Source organism: Impatiens glandulifera, chromosome 9 (assembly GCF_907164915.1).
Source record: "Impatiens glandulifera chromosome 9, dImpGla2.1, whole genome shotgun sequence".
Lineage (NCBI taxonomy): Eukaryota > Viridiplantae > Streptophyta > Magnoliopsida > Ericales > Balsaminaceae > Impatiens > Impatiens glandulifera.
The window spans coordinates 34236345-34251967 of NC_061870.1; the positions used below are offsets into that span (position 1 = coordinate 34236345).

Below are 15623 nucleotides of genomic sequence, written 5' to 3' on the forward strand. Positions count from 1 at the left end.
GTATGAGATTAATCGATGTAGTTTTAAACGATGAGTAAGAAAGTATTATAAAATTGAATAATAAATAAGTCCCTGAAAAAAAAAAATCAAAAGTAAATGCTCTGGAGAAAAAACAAATGACTTTTTATTGGAATATTGATTTTGAGGTTAATGATGTGATGCAGATAAATAAATTTAGAATTTGTATACAAAATATCTAGAAAAATTCAAGGCCATATACGGTCAGCAATTACCAACCACTCGAAAAGTGTGATGATCTTTCCATGGTGGCCAAATAATTTAACAAATTAATTTATAAAATAAGCCAAAATAAGTTATTTTTTATAAAAGCAAAAACATAATAAACGGAGGGAGTAATCCAGAAGTATAAAGATCGCCCCAAAAAACTTACAAAGACAAATGACATAGAAAGAAATCACAAATTTACATAATAAAAAGGGAGTTAAAATGATTTACCATTTTGAGAGAATCAATTGAAGTGTCTTCTTGTCTACAAGATTGGCGCATATACATAAAGGAGAATATCCATACCAAGACTTACTTACCAATAACATAAATGCAGGTTCAATTGTTCAAATAAACATCCAACAACAATTGATTAAAATTTCAAAAGCATTCAACTCTCAGCAAACAGTATCTGAGTCAAACATCCAACAACAAACCATTCAGTACTTGAAACACCACAAACCACAAAACAATCAAAAGGTAGAGAGTTTTAGGTCAAACAAAGGTAGAAGAGGAGGGTTCTCACAAGAAGACTAGAGTAGAGTTTTAGCATCACAATGCTCATTCAAATCAAACATAGTAAAAAGATAGATATAATTATAGGATAGGAAAGGCTAGTAGATCAATCCGGATGTCTAGCAGTAGAACATGACCCTCTTGACATTTTCCTTCAGTGCGGGAAGAGGCCTCACAGCAGCATTTGGATTCGGTGCCCTTGTGTTACGCTGTCCTGCTCCACCACGTCCTCCGGCTACACCACTTGACATAGATTCACTGTCTGATGTCTCTGGTTCCATGTAAAAACGTGCCCTGAATGCAGCCAAATGCGCATAATACGCAGGCGGGACTGCCATATAAACAAACAGACGAGTCAGTCAATTTGAGAATTGTTTAAAGCAAAAATCACAGAAATATAACTATGCCGTATCTTTCTTACCTATAGAAACAGAACGGGTGCACCTTGCATATCTACAATAAAAAACACCAAAACACAATTCATTACAGAATCCATTACAAATCAAACTGAACTAGGGTAGCGGTTGAAGGTACACATACGTATAACATAGGTTGTTTGTCAAAGTCTGAAGGCCATCTGCAGTGAACTCATTTTCATCCCACAAGACATGGTAGTGGGCTGGCCTACTGGTACCCTGCAAAATACACAATAAGACAACATCCGTTTTAAGAGTAAATCTTTTTTATAATTTATATATACATCCTCAACAATTGTAAACCATAAAACTCACTTGAATTCCGGCATGACTACAGAGATAGAAGTCAAACTCTGTAGGATGACATATCTTAGAATCCACCACGGTACCTACACAAGTGGATATTTCACCCAGGTGAGAATGATATAAAAATATAATTATTCAAGGCACCAACTCAGTTTCACTTACCAGGAAGAATATTCCCACTCCTGTCTATTGTATTGCGATCACGGTGATTGTTTGCAAACAACCTAGTGTGGTGACGCTTCTGGACAACGACAAATGTAACTGTAGGCATATAATTTGCTTCCAATGAAGCACAAGCCTGAAATTTTGGAAATAGGTCATGATTATACACATATTAAACATTAAACTAAAAGGAATAGATTAATAAGATCACAGGAGTTTTCACCTTCCTAATTGCATCAAGCTCATAAAGGAGGACCTGATAAAACTGACCCTCGCTCACACCGTCCCTGCACAGAATCAATACCAAATTCATTAAGTTTGGTAAATCTAGTTGAAAATATGTTCAAATAAGAAAAGAGACATAACAGTACCTGTAGAATATAATCCTTAAGGGTTTCTGTCCAGTGGCCCTTCGAAATGATATGAGAAGTTCCCTGACAAATATAAAAAGAAAGATGCAATTAATACAAAAGTAATAGAATTGAAAATAATTGAATAGAGTTGGATTATGAGACTAATTTACTTTATCATGCCACCAGTTATAGTTCCCTTAACCGGATCAGTCGTGCTCTTGAACAAATCTTGGATAAGTTCCTGTCGATGCGCTTGAGCAGATACGAGGCCAGCATATTTGGTGATCTCAGGCCAATCCTGTGAAGCAACGACCTGCATCGAGTGATGATTAGCAGCATGACAGAAGAGAAGATAATTATAAAATAAATCTATAACTAACAAACAGAAACTTATAAGACAGTAGTGTTTTACCGCTGCAATAGAGGGACTTGAGTCCTCGCCGGGATGGGGATGGGTCACATCAGCTCCAAAAATGATAGTGGGAATGTCACTAACGAGAGGTATGGTCCTTGATATTGCATCTTGAAGAACTGTATTCCTACCACCAACCTTCACATTGATCTTCAAAGCCACATTTGCAAGATATTGCTTACTCATCTTGAATACGTGCTTTGTCAAACAGCATTGAGATACAACACCAAGATCTGTCTCACATATCCGCTTCAAATCACCTATAAATTGAATTATACAACTGTTACTAGGAACATGACAATCAAAGGATGAGATAAAAGGATTTAATCTGTACCATAAAGACTCCCATTGTTATCCGGAAGAATAACAATCAAAAGGTCCAGTTCCTTTCCGTGGGGTCGCAATTTTGTCATGGCTTCATGGAAACGGGCTTTCAGAACCCTTTCCACTTGATCTGGTCGAGCATTAATTGACGGGAGCACAGGTTGTGGGTTGAATGCCTATATAAAGCTCAGTTATTTTACTAGACAACTTCTGAATAACAGACATGTAAAATAACTCTAATGATCCTTACCATTCCAGACACATTACACATTTGTGCGAGCTCAGCACTAAAACTATTAGCCATGTTATCAGGTACATTGCGTGCAAAGTTAAGACAAAACCAACTGGTTACCTTCCCACCATTGACAACTTTCTGCAAAATTGGATAAAATAAAATATTAAAGAATCTCCATACATCAACAATGAGGAAGAGAGTGAAGCAATAACATGTTTACATTCCAACTATTTCTCAAATACAACATGGACTTTAGCGTTTACCTTGTTCATCATGTTCCACTGACCAACTTGTGGAAGGCAGTCTTTTTCCCTCCCAGAGTCATGGTATTTTAACTGAAGATGCAATTAAAATTGTAAGAGAGCAAAGTCAAAGAACACTAATAATAAAATATGACATAATAATTCAAGAGTAATGAATTAAAAGCTAAATGACATGGCCATTAATTACCCAAGGAGCTGGTAAAATCCGTGCTTCAACCGAAGCAAGCTTATCACTGATTTTGATTCCAAACTCTTTCGCATACGGGTCCTGGGCATAAGCATTGTGACGGACAGTCTGTAGAAGACCAAGACAATCACTTAGAAAAATCAAGAACCAATAAAGGCAGAAGAGGGAATTCCTGGGATAGGTAAAATACTTTGCAACAAAAGGGAAAATAAAAAGAAAAATAACACAATATTAGACTGAGTGATTGAACTCTAATGTATAACCTAGATTTAAGACCATAAAGCAATTTATTTATTTCTTAATGGGCAACAACCAAAAGAAAAGAGCATGGAAAACTGTACATTGGTATCAAAAGATGCAAAGGTTGTGTTTATTAGAAAATATTTAATAACAGAAAAGAAGAGGGCTTGAGAGAATTATTTTCATCAACCCATATCTCCAGCATATTAAATGCTAAAATGGCACAACTTTGTATAAAATTCCACAATGAATTCTAATGAAAGTGGCCAAAATGGAATACCAACTATTAGGAATGTTAAAAGTCAAGTTTAAAATATGAAATTGATATGTTCAATGAATACAAACCTGCAGAATGTCGTATTCCCTTTCCTGCGGGCGTTGACAAGTAACCTTGAGCAGAGCAGTAATCTGTCTCTCATTCAAACGCTTAGAGTACCTTTGCCCTTGAACAATTTTGCAGACCTAAAATTATGCAAGGTTAGTATATAGGAATTTTACAAAATACAATGTTTTGAATAATTGCAAGAGCTCACCTCCATTGGTAAATAGTTAGGTCTTTGTGGGTTACCAACTTGTAGACAAGGCCACTGAGTATGCTGGATGATGAAGCCATATGTCTCTTGAAAGTACTGAACAACGGATTTGACAGTGCCTCTATCATCAACAGGGAAGCTGATATTTTTGACAGTAATGTTTTAGACACATTGATAAATTTAATAATCAAGGTTCAAAAATTACAAAACACAGCATACGTTAGTTCACGAGTCGTCTGCGACGTTAAGCCAGATATCCTGTACTTCCTGCACATATTGCCCCTGTGCGTAACTTCCACCTTAACTCCTCTAAGAGCCTTCTTAATCTATGAAACAGACAATAGAAGATGTCAGATAATAGAAGTTTATCAAATGAGTGCAGAATCAAACTTCATTGTGAAAACATGCTTCTCAATAACAAAAAGGATATAAATCCATTAATAATAAAACTACTAGTATTGATACAGTTTAAGATAAAACTGAAAAAAAAAAAAAAAGAATTGAAATTATAAGCAAACTTAAAGTGAATCCTTCTTGGATAGAGAAAAGAAGAACATAAGAGAAACCATAAATCTGAATAGACAACAATCAACGTAAACAAATGAACCAAATAATAATGCAAGTTCAAAATGTCTCACCTTGACTCTGTCAGCATCAGACAATGGTCTAGAAGCAACATCCTTGTTCAAAAGCTGGGTGACAAAATCTATGACAGGCAATGGCTCAATAAAGGCAGTGGACGACATGTCTGAACCCAACAAAAATATGACATATTAGTTACATAAAACTATGAACAAATTCAAAACTGGTAAGCAAACAAAAAAAGAAAACAGAATACAAAAATCAAGTAGCAAGATAAAATAACTTTTCCCTGTACAGATGAATAAGAATTGATTTTTTTTTTTGCAAATGGAAACATGTGAAATAAACATGTTTACCAATATTCAGAGACAGTCCCATCTGGGTTGGGCGAATACTCTGGTAAAAACCACGCCAGCTTTCCAGTCCTTCACCCAACGGCTGCCTCCTTCCCAAATCGGGAGAATAGAAGGAGCGGCCAACAGGGCAAAACCTGTACCAGAATAAGAAGTGAAACAAGATTAGCAGCTTGAACCGTAGCAGCTACCAGTGATATGTATTACAAATAATATTGTTTAATCTAAATGAAGGAAACAGGGCTTCACAATGTTTTCATAGAAAATTATGTAGCTTACCTCATTGTCGGCAATTCTCTTAGGACGATATCAAGAACCTGTAGAGCTTCTTGCGGAGCATCAGCCTGTCTGCCCTCAAGAAACAATCCTAAATGATGCAAGTCAGCACGAGCGGCAAACTTGATCACAACCTTGAATTCTCTTTCTCGCCTGTGTCACAAGAAGACCAGTGATAAGAGAATCTACTATGAATGAAACAAATCAATATTCAACAACAGACCTCAATAATGCATAAATAATCTAGCATTTATGATACCTCAAATAGAGGTGTCTAATAAAGATATTGTGCACAGAAATGTATAGGCTGTTCTAATGGAGGTTATGTACATTCAGAGATACACAAAAGTGGGTATATTAAGAGTATTGAGCTGGAATTTTGTAAAAAAAACACCTTTGAGATCACTAATTGTTATATCCAGTTCCTAAGGGATGCTTACAAAAAATGCTAAACAAACCAAGCCTGAAAAATAAGTGTTTATGAAACAAAGACAGCAAGATAACATATAAAAAAAGAAAGGGTTTGTGCTTGCATGGGAGGCAGGCAGTGTTTAGGGGGGAAAGTCATAGCAGTCTTACTGACATATCGTGCAGGGAGGAGGTACATCCAAGTGACATTATAAGGGAAACAAAATGAAGAGTGTTAAGCGAGGGAATATACCTTGCACCTCCTGTGCCATCATCTTCATCGGTGAGTATTATTTTAAATTCCTTTTGGGAAAAGGGGAGAGGCCCTGCAGTATACAAACTCTTTCTTCCATCATAGGCAGGGAGGCGTTTCGCAAGATGAGATTCTCTGTATAGTTTCACGAGTTGTCCAATCACAGCTCGATTAACACCCCTTGATGTCACTTCGGGGGTAATTGACACCTAAAAATTATGTAAGAACAGCATCAGAGACAAATCAAAGCAAAAATACTACTTCAAATATAACAACAAATATTAGATATACTCACATCATACTGGTGCAGATCTTTGTCTGGCAATTCAGCAAAAAAGTGATTAGCCTTTACAATGCACTTCACCCCAGTACTGCCTTTCCCTGGCCGTAGAGGGAACCTCATAGACTTGCTAGAAGGTGCAATAGGTTGAATGGCCTGGCTAGACGACCCTTCCTCCTGGACAGACATCTGTTGAAGTTCCAAGGACAGTTGCAAGGTGCTAGGGTCTACTGCACTTGATGAGGGTATTGTTTCGGCAGGAATTTCTTCCGGAATTTCTATGGGCGGTGTGGTTACCCCTGGCTGGAAAGAGGCCTGGGAAGCTTGGTGCAGGTCGGGAAATGGTGGCCTTGAAGGCCCACCATCCGAAGGTCCACTTCCGCGTCCACTAACCATGCCACCACTGCCATGGCGCTGTTGTGATGGTCCACGAGGATAATGTTGAGAACCCCTCCCTTGTTGAGAATATTCTTGGGGGCCACCATAGTATTGCTGGGGTGGCATTCCGCCGCGCTGGGGCTGCATTCCTCCGCGCTGGGGCTGCATTCCGCCACGCTGGGGCTGCATTCCACCTCGCTGGGGTTGCATTCCACCACGCTGGGGCTGCATTCCACCACGCTGGGGCTGCATTCCACCTCGCTGGGGCTGCATTCCACCATGCTGGGGTTGCACGTGTTGGGGTTGCATTCCACCGCGCTGGGGTTGCATCCCACCGCGCTGTGGAGGTCCACCACGGCCTCCATATCCTGCTTGATCATGATGCGACTGAGAGTCCAAACCCCTTCCTCCTTGGGGACCATATCCTTGTTGTTGTGCTGGAGGATTGTAGCCACCACTTTCATGGGATTCAGAGCTCTCACCGCCATAGGTATCTGGCTTCTTCTTCCTCACCATTGCAATAGCTGCATTAAACATAGTATAGGTAAGTTGTGCAAAAAAACGGCAGAGCATAAAGGATACTTTATGATATAGCAATGTAACTTGTTATGCATTAAAAAAACATAATAACTTTGTTGGCGAATAATACAATCAGCTCTTCCCACCCATTATATCCAATAGTAACAGTAGGCAGGATACATGGAATAAGAGACTCTAAACAATTTTCTAGTATGTAAGAAAATCATTGTTGACATGCATTTTAAAGGTATCTAGCTATTAATCACCATTGTAATCAACTGGTAAAAACATAAAAAAAAAAAAAAAAAGTAATGTGAGTCGGAAACACATTTTTGTTCAATAGAATGAATGTTAATCCTATATCACTAATATAAGACCAAATCTGAAGAGAGGACAAGCATTTGCATTGTGAAGTTAAGACATCATTCATGAAGATATCAAGGTTATGTTCCGGTCACCTGTTCAGTTAAACCATCCATCGTGGAAATCAATAGAAAAAAAAGAGGATAAGCATATGAAGCATTTGATACACCTGAGCAAAATACATCGCCAGAAAGTGGAATAGAACACAAACTCTTAAAACTAAATCAACGTACTTTCCTCTCCTCAGAATGTCAACCAACAGCAAGCATTCATACAAGTATTTGTTCAACTAAACAAACATAAAGTAGCACATAAACACTCTTAATAGTAAAGTTTGTTCACTTAGGGCAGTCATTTTCTTCTAAAAGACTTGAACTCGTGAAAAAAATCAAAGAAAAATAGAAAACACAAAAACATGTATAACAAAAACCTTCAGAGATACATAAGAACAACGTAAACACTCTTCAAAATGTGCGATCTATGGAGATCTGGTAAGATCTGCTCAAGAATTGAAGAGGCGGAAAATAGACAAAGAAACCCTAATCCAAATGCTATTTACCTCAAAAAAACTCAGAAAATCTGCTTCTGCGGTCTGCAACGAGTGAAGTAATCGATATCACTTCGGCGAATCACGGCGATTTCGGGATAGAAAGAGACGATGCCGTTCAAGAACGACGAGAACGAAAGAGAGAAGTTATGCGGGAAGGGGAAGAGACAGAGAGAAACACGGTGAGGTGGCGGAAAATAAATACTTCTCTCACCCCTCACGCTACTGCAGAAAGCCTGTATTTTAAGGCTGTGTTAGATGTATGAAATTACCTTTCAGTCCCCGTTTACCGTGAATGACCCTACTCAAAGCCCACGTTGCCAAACAGGCCCCACAAATTTTCTTTTTCAAGAATTCTGAGTCTTGTTTGTTTGACCAGGATAATTTAATAATTAACTATTTATTTTCAAATAATATCTATCTCCTCATCTATTATTTAATTTATTTTTAATAATTTGGACCTTGTTTGTTCGTGGTTTTTGGGTTTTCAAACATTTTAACCATCCTTTCATTTATTATTTTAATTATTTTTTTATACATTTAAATACTAAAATTACTTTTTTATTAATTCTAAAATATAAGAATATTTTAATAATTTAAGTCAAAAAGATTTTAATATTATTTATCAAACAAGACCAAAAACATTTTCTTCAAACATTTCTAAGTCATGTTTTTGAACTATTTCACTTTTTTTTTAATAATCAAAATATTTTTATTATTTAATATTTAAAAGGTATAAAGTCAAACTTTGAAATATTAATTAATAATTGTAATTAATTAAAATATTTTTAATTATTACTTTTAAATAATTTTAAATTTAATGACATTCAAATAAATTTTCTTAAATGAGAAGAGTAACTGCTCAAAAATAATAATATTTTAATGATATAATTAATTAGTGTAATCTGTAAAGATTATAAATGTGTATCCATTAATTGGGTGAAAATTGAAGATAAACATGACTATATTAATGAAAGGGATGTGAGAATAATAAAGTTAATTACTTTAAGATAAATATATAACTTTTTATAATTTGAATGATAAAGTATATTTGATTTTATTGTCTATGGTGACAAAAATATTTTGTAAATCTTTTATAACTTTTAGGATAACTAGCATTTATGTTTAAATATATACTGGGATCATGATTATTCTCATTCAATTTTTCAAATTAAATATTTTTTTATTCATTTTTCTAAATTACATCAACATGAAGATAAAATATATTAAACAAAACTAAAACAAAATGTATAGTAAGGTTTATTAAAGAAAAAAAAGATATATATATATATATATATTATTTTAATAAGTTTTACTAAGTTAACTTATTTTATAGGGTATTTTATTTTAATTTTTAGTGTTCAGTATTTGAATTTTATATAATATATTTTATTTTAAAATTTATGCAATGTATTATTATACATTTTGATAAAAATATTTATTTTATTTTAATAAGTTTGATATATTTTATAATGTATTTTATTTTAAATTTTATTTAATGTATTTTATTTTAATATTTGTGTAATATATTTTATTTAAATGTATATAATGTACTGTTATGAAAAAATATATATTTTATTTTATTAAATTGAAAATAGAATTTGATTTATCTAGTAATGCATTTTATTTTAATATTTAATATATTTTTATTTTATTGTATAATATTTAAGTTCATTTTTAATTTAATTGATTTAATTTTAATTAAATATATTGTACTTATAAAATTAAATAATTTTTTAATAAGCTTTACAATAGAGTCTGACTTTTATTGTAATATTTTTATTTATTTTATTTTAATGTAAAAAAATTAAATTAATTTTTATTTTATTAATTGTTTAGATAGAGAATGGTGAGTAGATTCAAAAAAATTAAGTATTTGGAAAGGTGAGTAGGAATGGTGAGTAGAACATGAATAAATGTATTGATCTATAAGCTTCAAAATAATATATAATGGTATAAATGTGGAGGAAATATATATTTTGGATGAATTTGAAAAAAAATATATATTTTGATAATATAATTGATTATTTGTTTTTGAAAAAGGTACATGTCTATTAAAAATAATAAAAATATTTAATAGGTTATTAAATTCATAACTATTCAAGAAAAAATCTTCGGAAGATTTTTGGAAAAATCTAAAGACGGACTCTACTAAATTTTTGAAAAAATCTAAAAATCATCATAATAATATTATGAATTATACGTATTACCATCATTGAAAGTTAATTATTTATTGGTATATTAAATTAGGTTATTTAAGATGTTAATATATATATGGATGAAATTTTACAGATATTATCAGAATATTGAAAATATCATACCCCGCAATATATTAAAAATATTAATTTTAATGTATATTGGAAAAAAATGTAAAAAATAGTACAGTTACCGAAATTATGGGTACAATAAAAGTATAAGATTTTCAAAATATTGATATATTGGGATATATGAAATATCTAAATAATATTTATAAATTAATATATATATATATATATATATATATATAATCCTTATAAGGAAATAAATATATTTAATATTAATTTAATTATAAAAACATAATTTTTAAAATCAAATCAAATAAATCAAAATATAATTATGTTGAAAAATTATTAATATATGTAATCTCTATCATGCCGGATGAGATTGAAAAAATATTTAATCAAACTTTCAATCTCTTTGAGCGATGAAAATAAAGTGAAATTGGATATCTAATCATTTCGATTATTATTAAGGATATTTTTACAATTTCATCATCGTATGTTATTAGTGAGTTAATTTGTTTTCAGCTTGAATAAAATGATAGTAGATCTTTTTATGAGCAGTTTGAGTCCTAAAATGATGGAGGCATTTGTATGCATAAGATCATCTCCAACCGAAAACCCTTTTTCAAACTCATTTTGGTATAAATGTCACATCAAACAGTAATTCTTCTTCAACCGAAAAACGCATTCTCAAACTCAAAAGAATATTCTTATAATATTATTTCTTACATCAACTTTTATAACTTTTTAATATCACCCATATATTCCATATATTTTTCAATGTTATAAATTATACCATAATATTTTAATATCACTCAATTATTTTAAATTTGATTGTAAATTAATTGTAAAAATTCAATAATACACAAAAAAAAATAAATATTGTACAAAATAATACTGTTTGTTTGATAAAACAAACATTATTAAAAAAATATCATTAAATATTCTTTATTATTATAATTTTTTAACATTATTATAATTTTTTAACATTATTATAATTTTTTTTAAATATTATTATAATTTTTTTTAAACATTATTATAATTTTTTTAACATTATTATAAATTTATATTTTATAAATAAATTAAAATAATAAATTAAATAAATAAGTTTAATGTATAAGTTTAGGGGTTGAATTAAAAAAAAAAGTTTTACTATTGTGAACAGTATTTGCGTTTACAAGAGAGAGAAAATGCTAAAAACTCATTTTTGGTTTGAGAATTGGTGTCGGTTGGAAGGAAAAATGACTGAAAACCCATTTTGGGTTTGGGTATAAAGTTTGGTTGGAGATGGTCTAAATGATTGGCTAAAATGAGAAAAATTCAACTTATCAAAATATTATAGAGATGATTAACTTGAATTGTTAAGGAAATTGAAAATTTGAGAAGAGCGAGAGTTTTTTATTAATTAAGTTTAAATTAACTAATATATTTTATTATTATTAGTATTATCTAACCTGAAAAATATTATCAATTTATAATAAAAAAACTTGCATATGCAAATACGATTGATGACCGTTTTGAATCTCTCTCGCCTTCATTTTAGTTAAGGATGACAACGAGTATTTTATCTGTCGGGTAGTGAAGTATCCATCCTCGAACCCAATTTTCATTTTATTACCCAACGGGTATCTTTATTTGTATCTCATCCCCGATTCGTCGGGTACCGATCCTCTATGAGTACCCCATTACCCGATTAAAATATGAATTTATTTTTATTATATTTTAAATATACTAAATATTAAAAACAAAAATAAAAATATTATTTATTTGCATAGTTATGCTGTAAAAGTTTAAAAAATATAACAACTTTTGTTATTCAAATTTGAAAATTAAGAGTTATGGAGAAATAAATTAAATGATGTTGGAGTGTAGTTTGGAATTGGGATGCTAACATAAATAATATATTTATTATAAATTGTAATGATGTGAAATTTAAAAAGTCATTTGAAAATTTAATAAATATATATATATATATATATATATATATATATATATTAATATTTTAGGTGTCTGGTTTGAGTTGATACATTTTTCATGTCCGAACCTAATTGGATAATTATTTTCATTCCTCATTCCCAATTTTGAACCCGATTTAAAATATCCTAACTCGATCATCGGGTACCCACATGTATCTGATATACGGATACTCATTGTTATCTCTAACTTTAATGTAAGTTGAAGACTATACTCATGCTTATTCTTGTTAACTCCAAATTTTATAATTAAATTTAATTTTTAACATTGATTAGTTTTTAAAAATGTTGGATTTAAAAAATAATATTTTATTTTATGATATATATCTTTGATTTTTAGTTTTGTGTAACGTTTATGTAATAATTATATAAAATTGGTTTTTGTTTAAGTTAATATAATTTTTGTTGAAATTAAGGTATATCAAAATAAAAATAAAATAATAATGAATTTTTTTATACCAAATTTTCGATAAAATATAAGGTATGAAAATTAAGTTATATATATATAAAAATAAATAAATAAATAAGAGAGATCAATCTTAATAATTATATAATATTTATTTATATATTTAATTAATGTCATTAAACTAATATAATTATTTTACTAAAATAATTTTTTAAAAATGATTCATTTAATAAATTAATTTACTAAAATATTAATAATATTTTTTTTCTTTTTTATTTACAAAGATAGTACGAACTCCTTCCATGTGACTTCACTTTTGATACGGATGGTGGTTAGCATTAGGGTTATAGTTATAATCTTCTTTAAACAATTTTTTTTATAGGAATCTAAACTTAACATTTTGATTTTTTTAAGTAAAATTTTTATGCCTTGAATTATATTAGCAAATTATGTAAAAGTCTTAATAGTAGATTCATTAAAATATTTAATCTTCCAAAGTCAAGATTAAAATGGTTAAAAAAAAATCATGGAGATTTTAAAGGAAACGCGATCGGCACAGGCGACACGACACGATAGATACATGCAACATGATTTTGTTTTGCGTCGTAAGTCATCAAATCAACGTGGGAATCACCATTGATTAAAAGAAACGCGGTCGACATAAGCGACACAACACGATCAACACGTGCGACACGATAGGCACAGACGACATAGCACGATCGACACTATCGACACGATATAGTCTTGCGTCGTAAATCACCCATTAAGTGTTTCTAATCTAGGGTTTCTTGTGCATTTGTAAGCGCAACTGGAATTTCTCTCGATTGTAGTTTATATGTGATCATCTTTTAGGGTTTCTGTAATTACTTGTTTTATTACTCTATTTATGCCATCATGGGGAATAAGAAGAACAAAAGTAATAAATTTAAATAATTAAAAAAGTTTATTCTAGAAGAAATTAAGAATGTTTCAGGAAAAGAGATTGAGAGGATAGTTGATGAAGTTATCCAAGAAAAGAAGGAGAAAAACAATGTTAAATTAACAGATCCTACAGAAATTTCTATAGAAAAGAAGGTAGAAAAACAGGGCAACAAAGAGGGAGTATGGAAGATTGGTTATAATGAAAGAACCAACCTATTTGGTCTTAAAACCCAGATTACCAAACTTCTGATGCATGCTAAGAAGAGAGAAATCACAATCAGAAAAAAAGAAAACTCAACAAATAACAGTCCAATTCAATATTTATTATCTTTAGGACTAGAATTTGTTGAAGAAAGCAGAATATGAGGAGATATTTAAATGGTTAGTTGATGCAATGAAAGAGCTGGTGAAAGCTCTCAAATCCAAGACCTACACTATCAAGTAATTCAACATGGAAAGTCAACGAGATATGGAAAACAAAGCAGAAAAGAAATCTAAAGACCATGCCATAAAGGAAAAGTCTATTTGAGGAATATCCAAACAAAGGTAGAGGTACTCAACTATCCTTTTGAATTCAAACTGCCTTCTAGAGTAGAGGAGAAATGTATTGAAGACTGAAAGTTTGTGGTGGTTGGAAAACTTCATTGGGAAAAATAGAGTATCATTCCCAACTACCAAAAAAGCTTTAATTAAACAGTGAGGAGAAAAGGGGATTGAAAAAGTTTCTACAAACATACATGACATCTATTTCCTATAGTTCAAAATGGGTTCAAATCTGAAAGAAAATTTGGAAAAAAGGCATACTTACATATGATCAAATTGCATGAAACTAGAAAAGTGGTCAGAAAAGACGAATCTACAAAGCAGACCAAAAGAAACAACCCAAATTTGGTTCAAGCTTTGGAACATTTCAGCCCACATGTATAATGCTGAAGCAATTAGTCATTTTGTAGGTACAATTGGAAAGTCATTATATATGAACTCAATAACTGAATGAGGAGAGCACTTATCATTTGTTAGAATTAACATTAAAGTGCATTATAGAAGTCTTCTGCCAATGAAAATGGAAGTTGTTTACAGAAAAAGAAAGTACAATGTCATGGATATATCTTATGAATAGAAACCAAAGAGGTGTGCTTTCTGTAATATTTTTCTGCACAATAAATGTGATAAAGCTAGAGAAGAAGAGCATAAAAACCATAAAAGTCAGGAAGCAGAAAAGAAAAAGAAGAAAATAGAGGAGGTTAAACTCAAAGATCAAACAGTTGTAGAAGAAAGCAAAATGATTCTGGGAAAAAGGAAAACAGTGAAGGAAATAAAGTAAAAGGAATCAAGGTGAAGAGGAATTTTTTTTCTATAATGCGAAGGATCAGGATGTAAATGGAAGATGAACCTCAAGTTGTTGTTGAGGACACTCAAGAGGAAGACACTCAGAATTTCAAAACTGAAACAGAGAATTCAAAAGCCGATAAAGAAAATTTCAAAATAGATGTGGAGTATAAAGGTGAAGCCGAAGATAATGAGGACAAAAACACAGAAATTCAAGTTGAAGATAAGAAAGGTAAAAGTCTTAAAATTCTCGAAATAAATATTTCTATCAAATTAGAACGGGATCGTACAAATAAGATAATTCTTTCTATCTACATCTTTAATACAATCTCATTTCATCGTCAGAGGAAAGGGAAAAGGAAGAGGAAGGGGAAGAAGATCTCTCAATGAAAATGGATGGCATGCGAAAATGCCAGACTGAGATGGTTAGGTTTGAATGTAGTTTTTTCTGTTTGCAATCTCTGTTTTTTCTTAGAATGTATGAATGCTACTAATCAGTTTTTTTAAGTTTTTTTTTATTGTCATCTTTAATTATAACTAGGGTTTGTCTAGCTTGATTTCTGACCCTCCCACTTTGGGATTTTAATTAAATTGTTTTAACC

At 31.4% G+C, this 15623-nt stretch overlaps 1 protein-coding gene across 1 annotated transcript; it reads right to left on the reverse strand.

The window, feature by feature from the left end:
• Positions 1-597: 597 nt before the first annotated feature.
• LOC124913822 (protein argonaute 1-like) lies at positions 598-8337 on the reverse strand. The gene is made up of 22 exons (XM_047454241.1): positions 8144-8337; positions 6340-7226; positions 6045-6253; positions 5387-5536; positions 5111-5244; positions 4811-4920; positions 4392-4498; positions 4173-4311; positions 3985-4101; positions 3400-3507; positions 3213-3284; positions 2965-3087; positions 2725-2890; positions 2391-2650; positions 2149-2291; positions 1997-2059; positions 1849-1912; positions 1626-1761; positions 1473-1546; positions 1282-1376; positions 1163-1194; positions 598-1072 (listed from the first exon to the last, which is right to left on the reverse strand). The coding sequence occupies exons 2-22, from the start codon at positions 7216-7218 to the stop codon at positions 861-863; spliced, it is 3393 nt and encodes a 1130-aa protein (XP_047310197.1). The 5' UTR covers positions 7219-7226; positions 8144-8337; the 3' UTR covers positions 598-860.
• Between the last annotated feature and the right edge of the window lie 7286 nt (positions 8338-15623).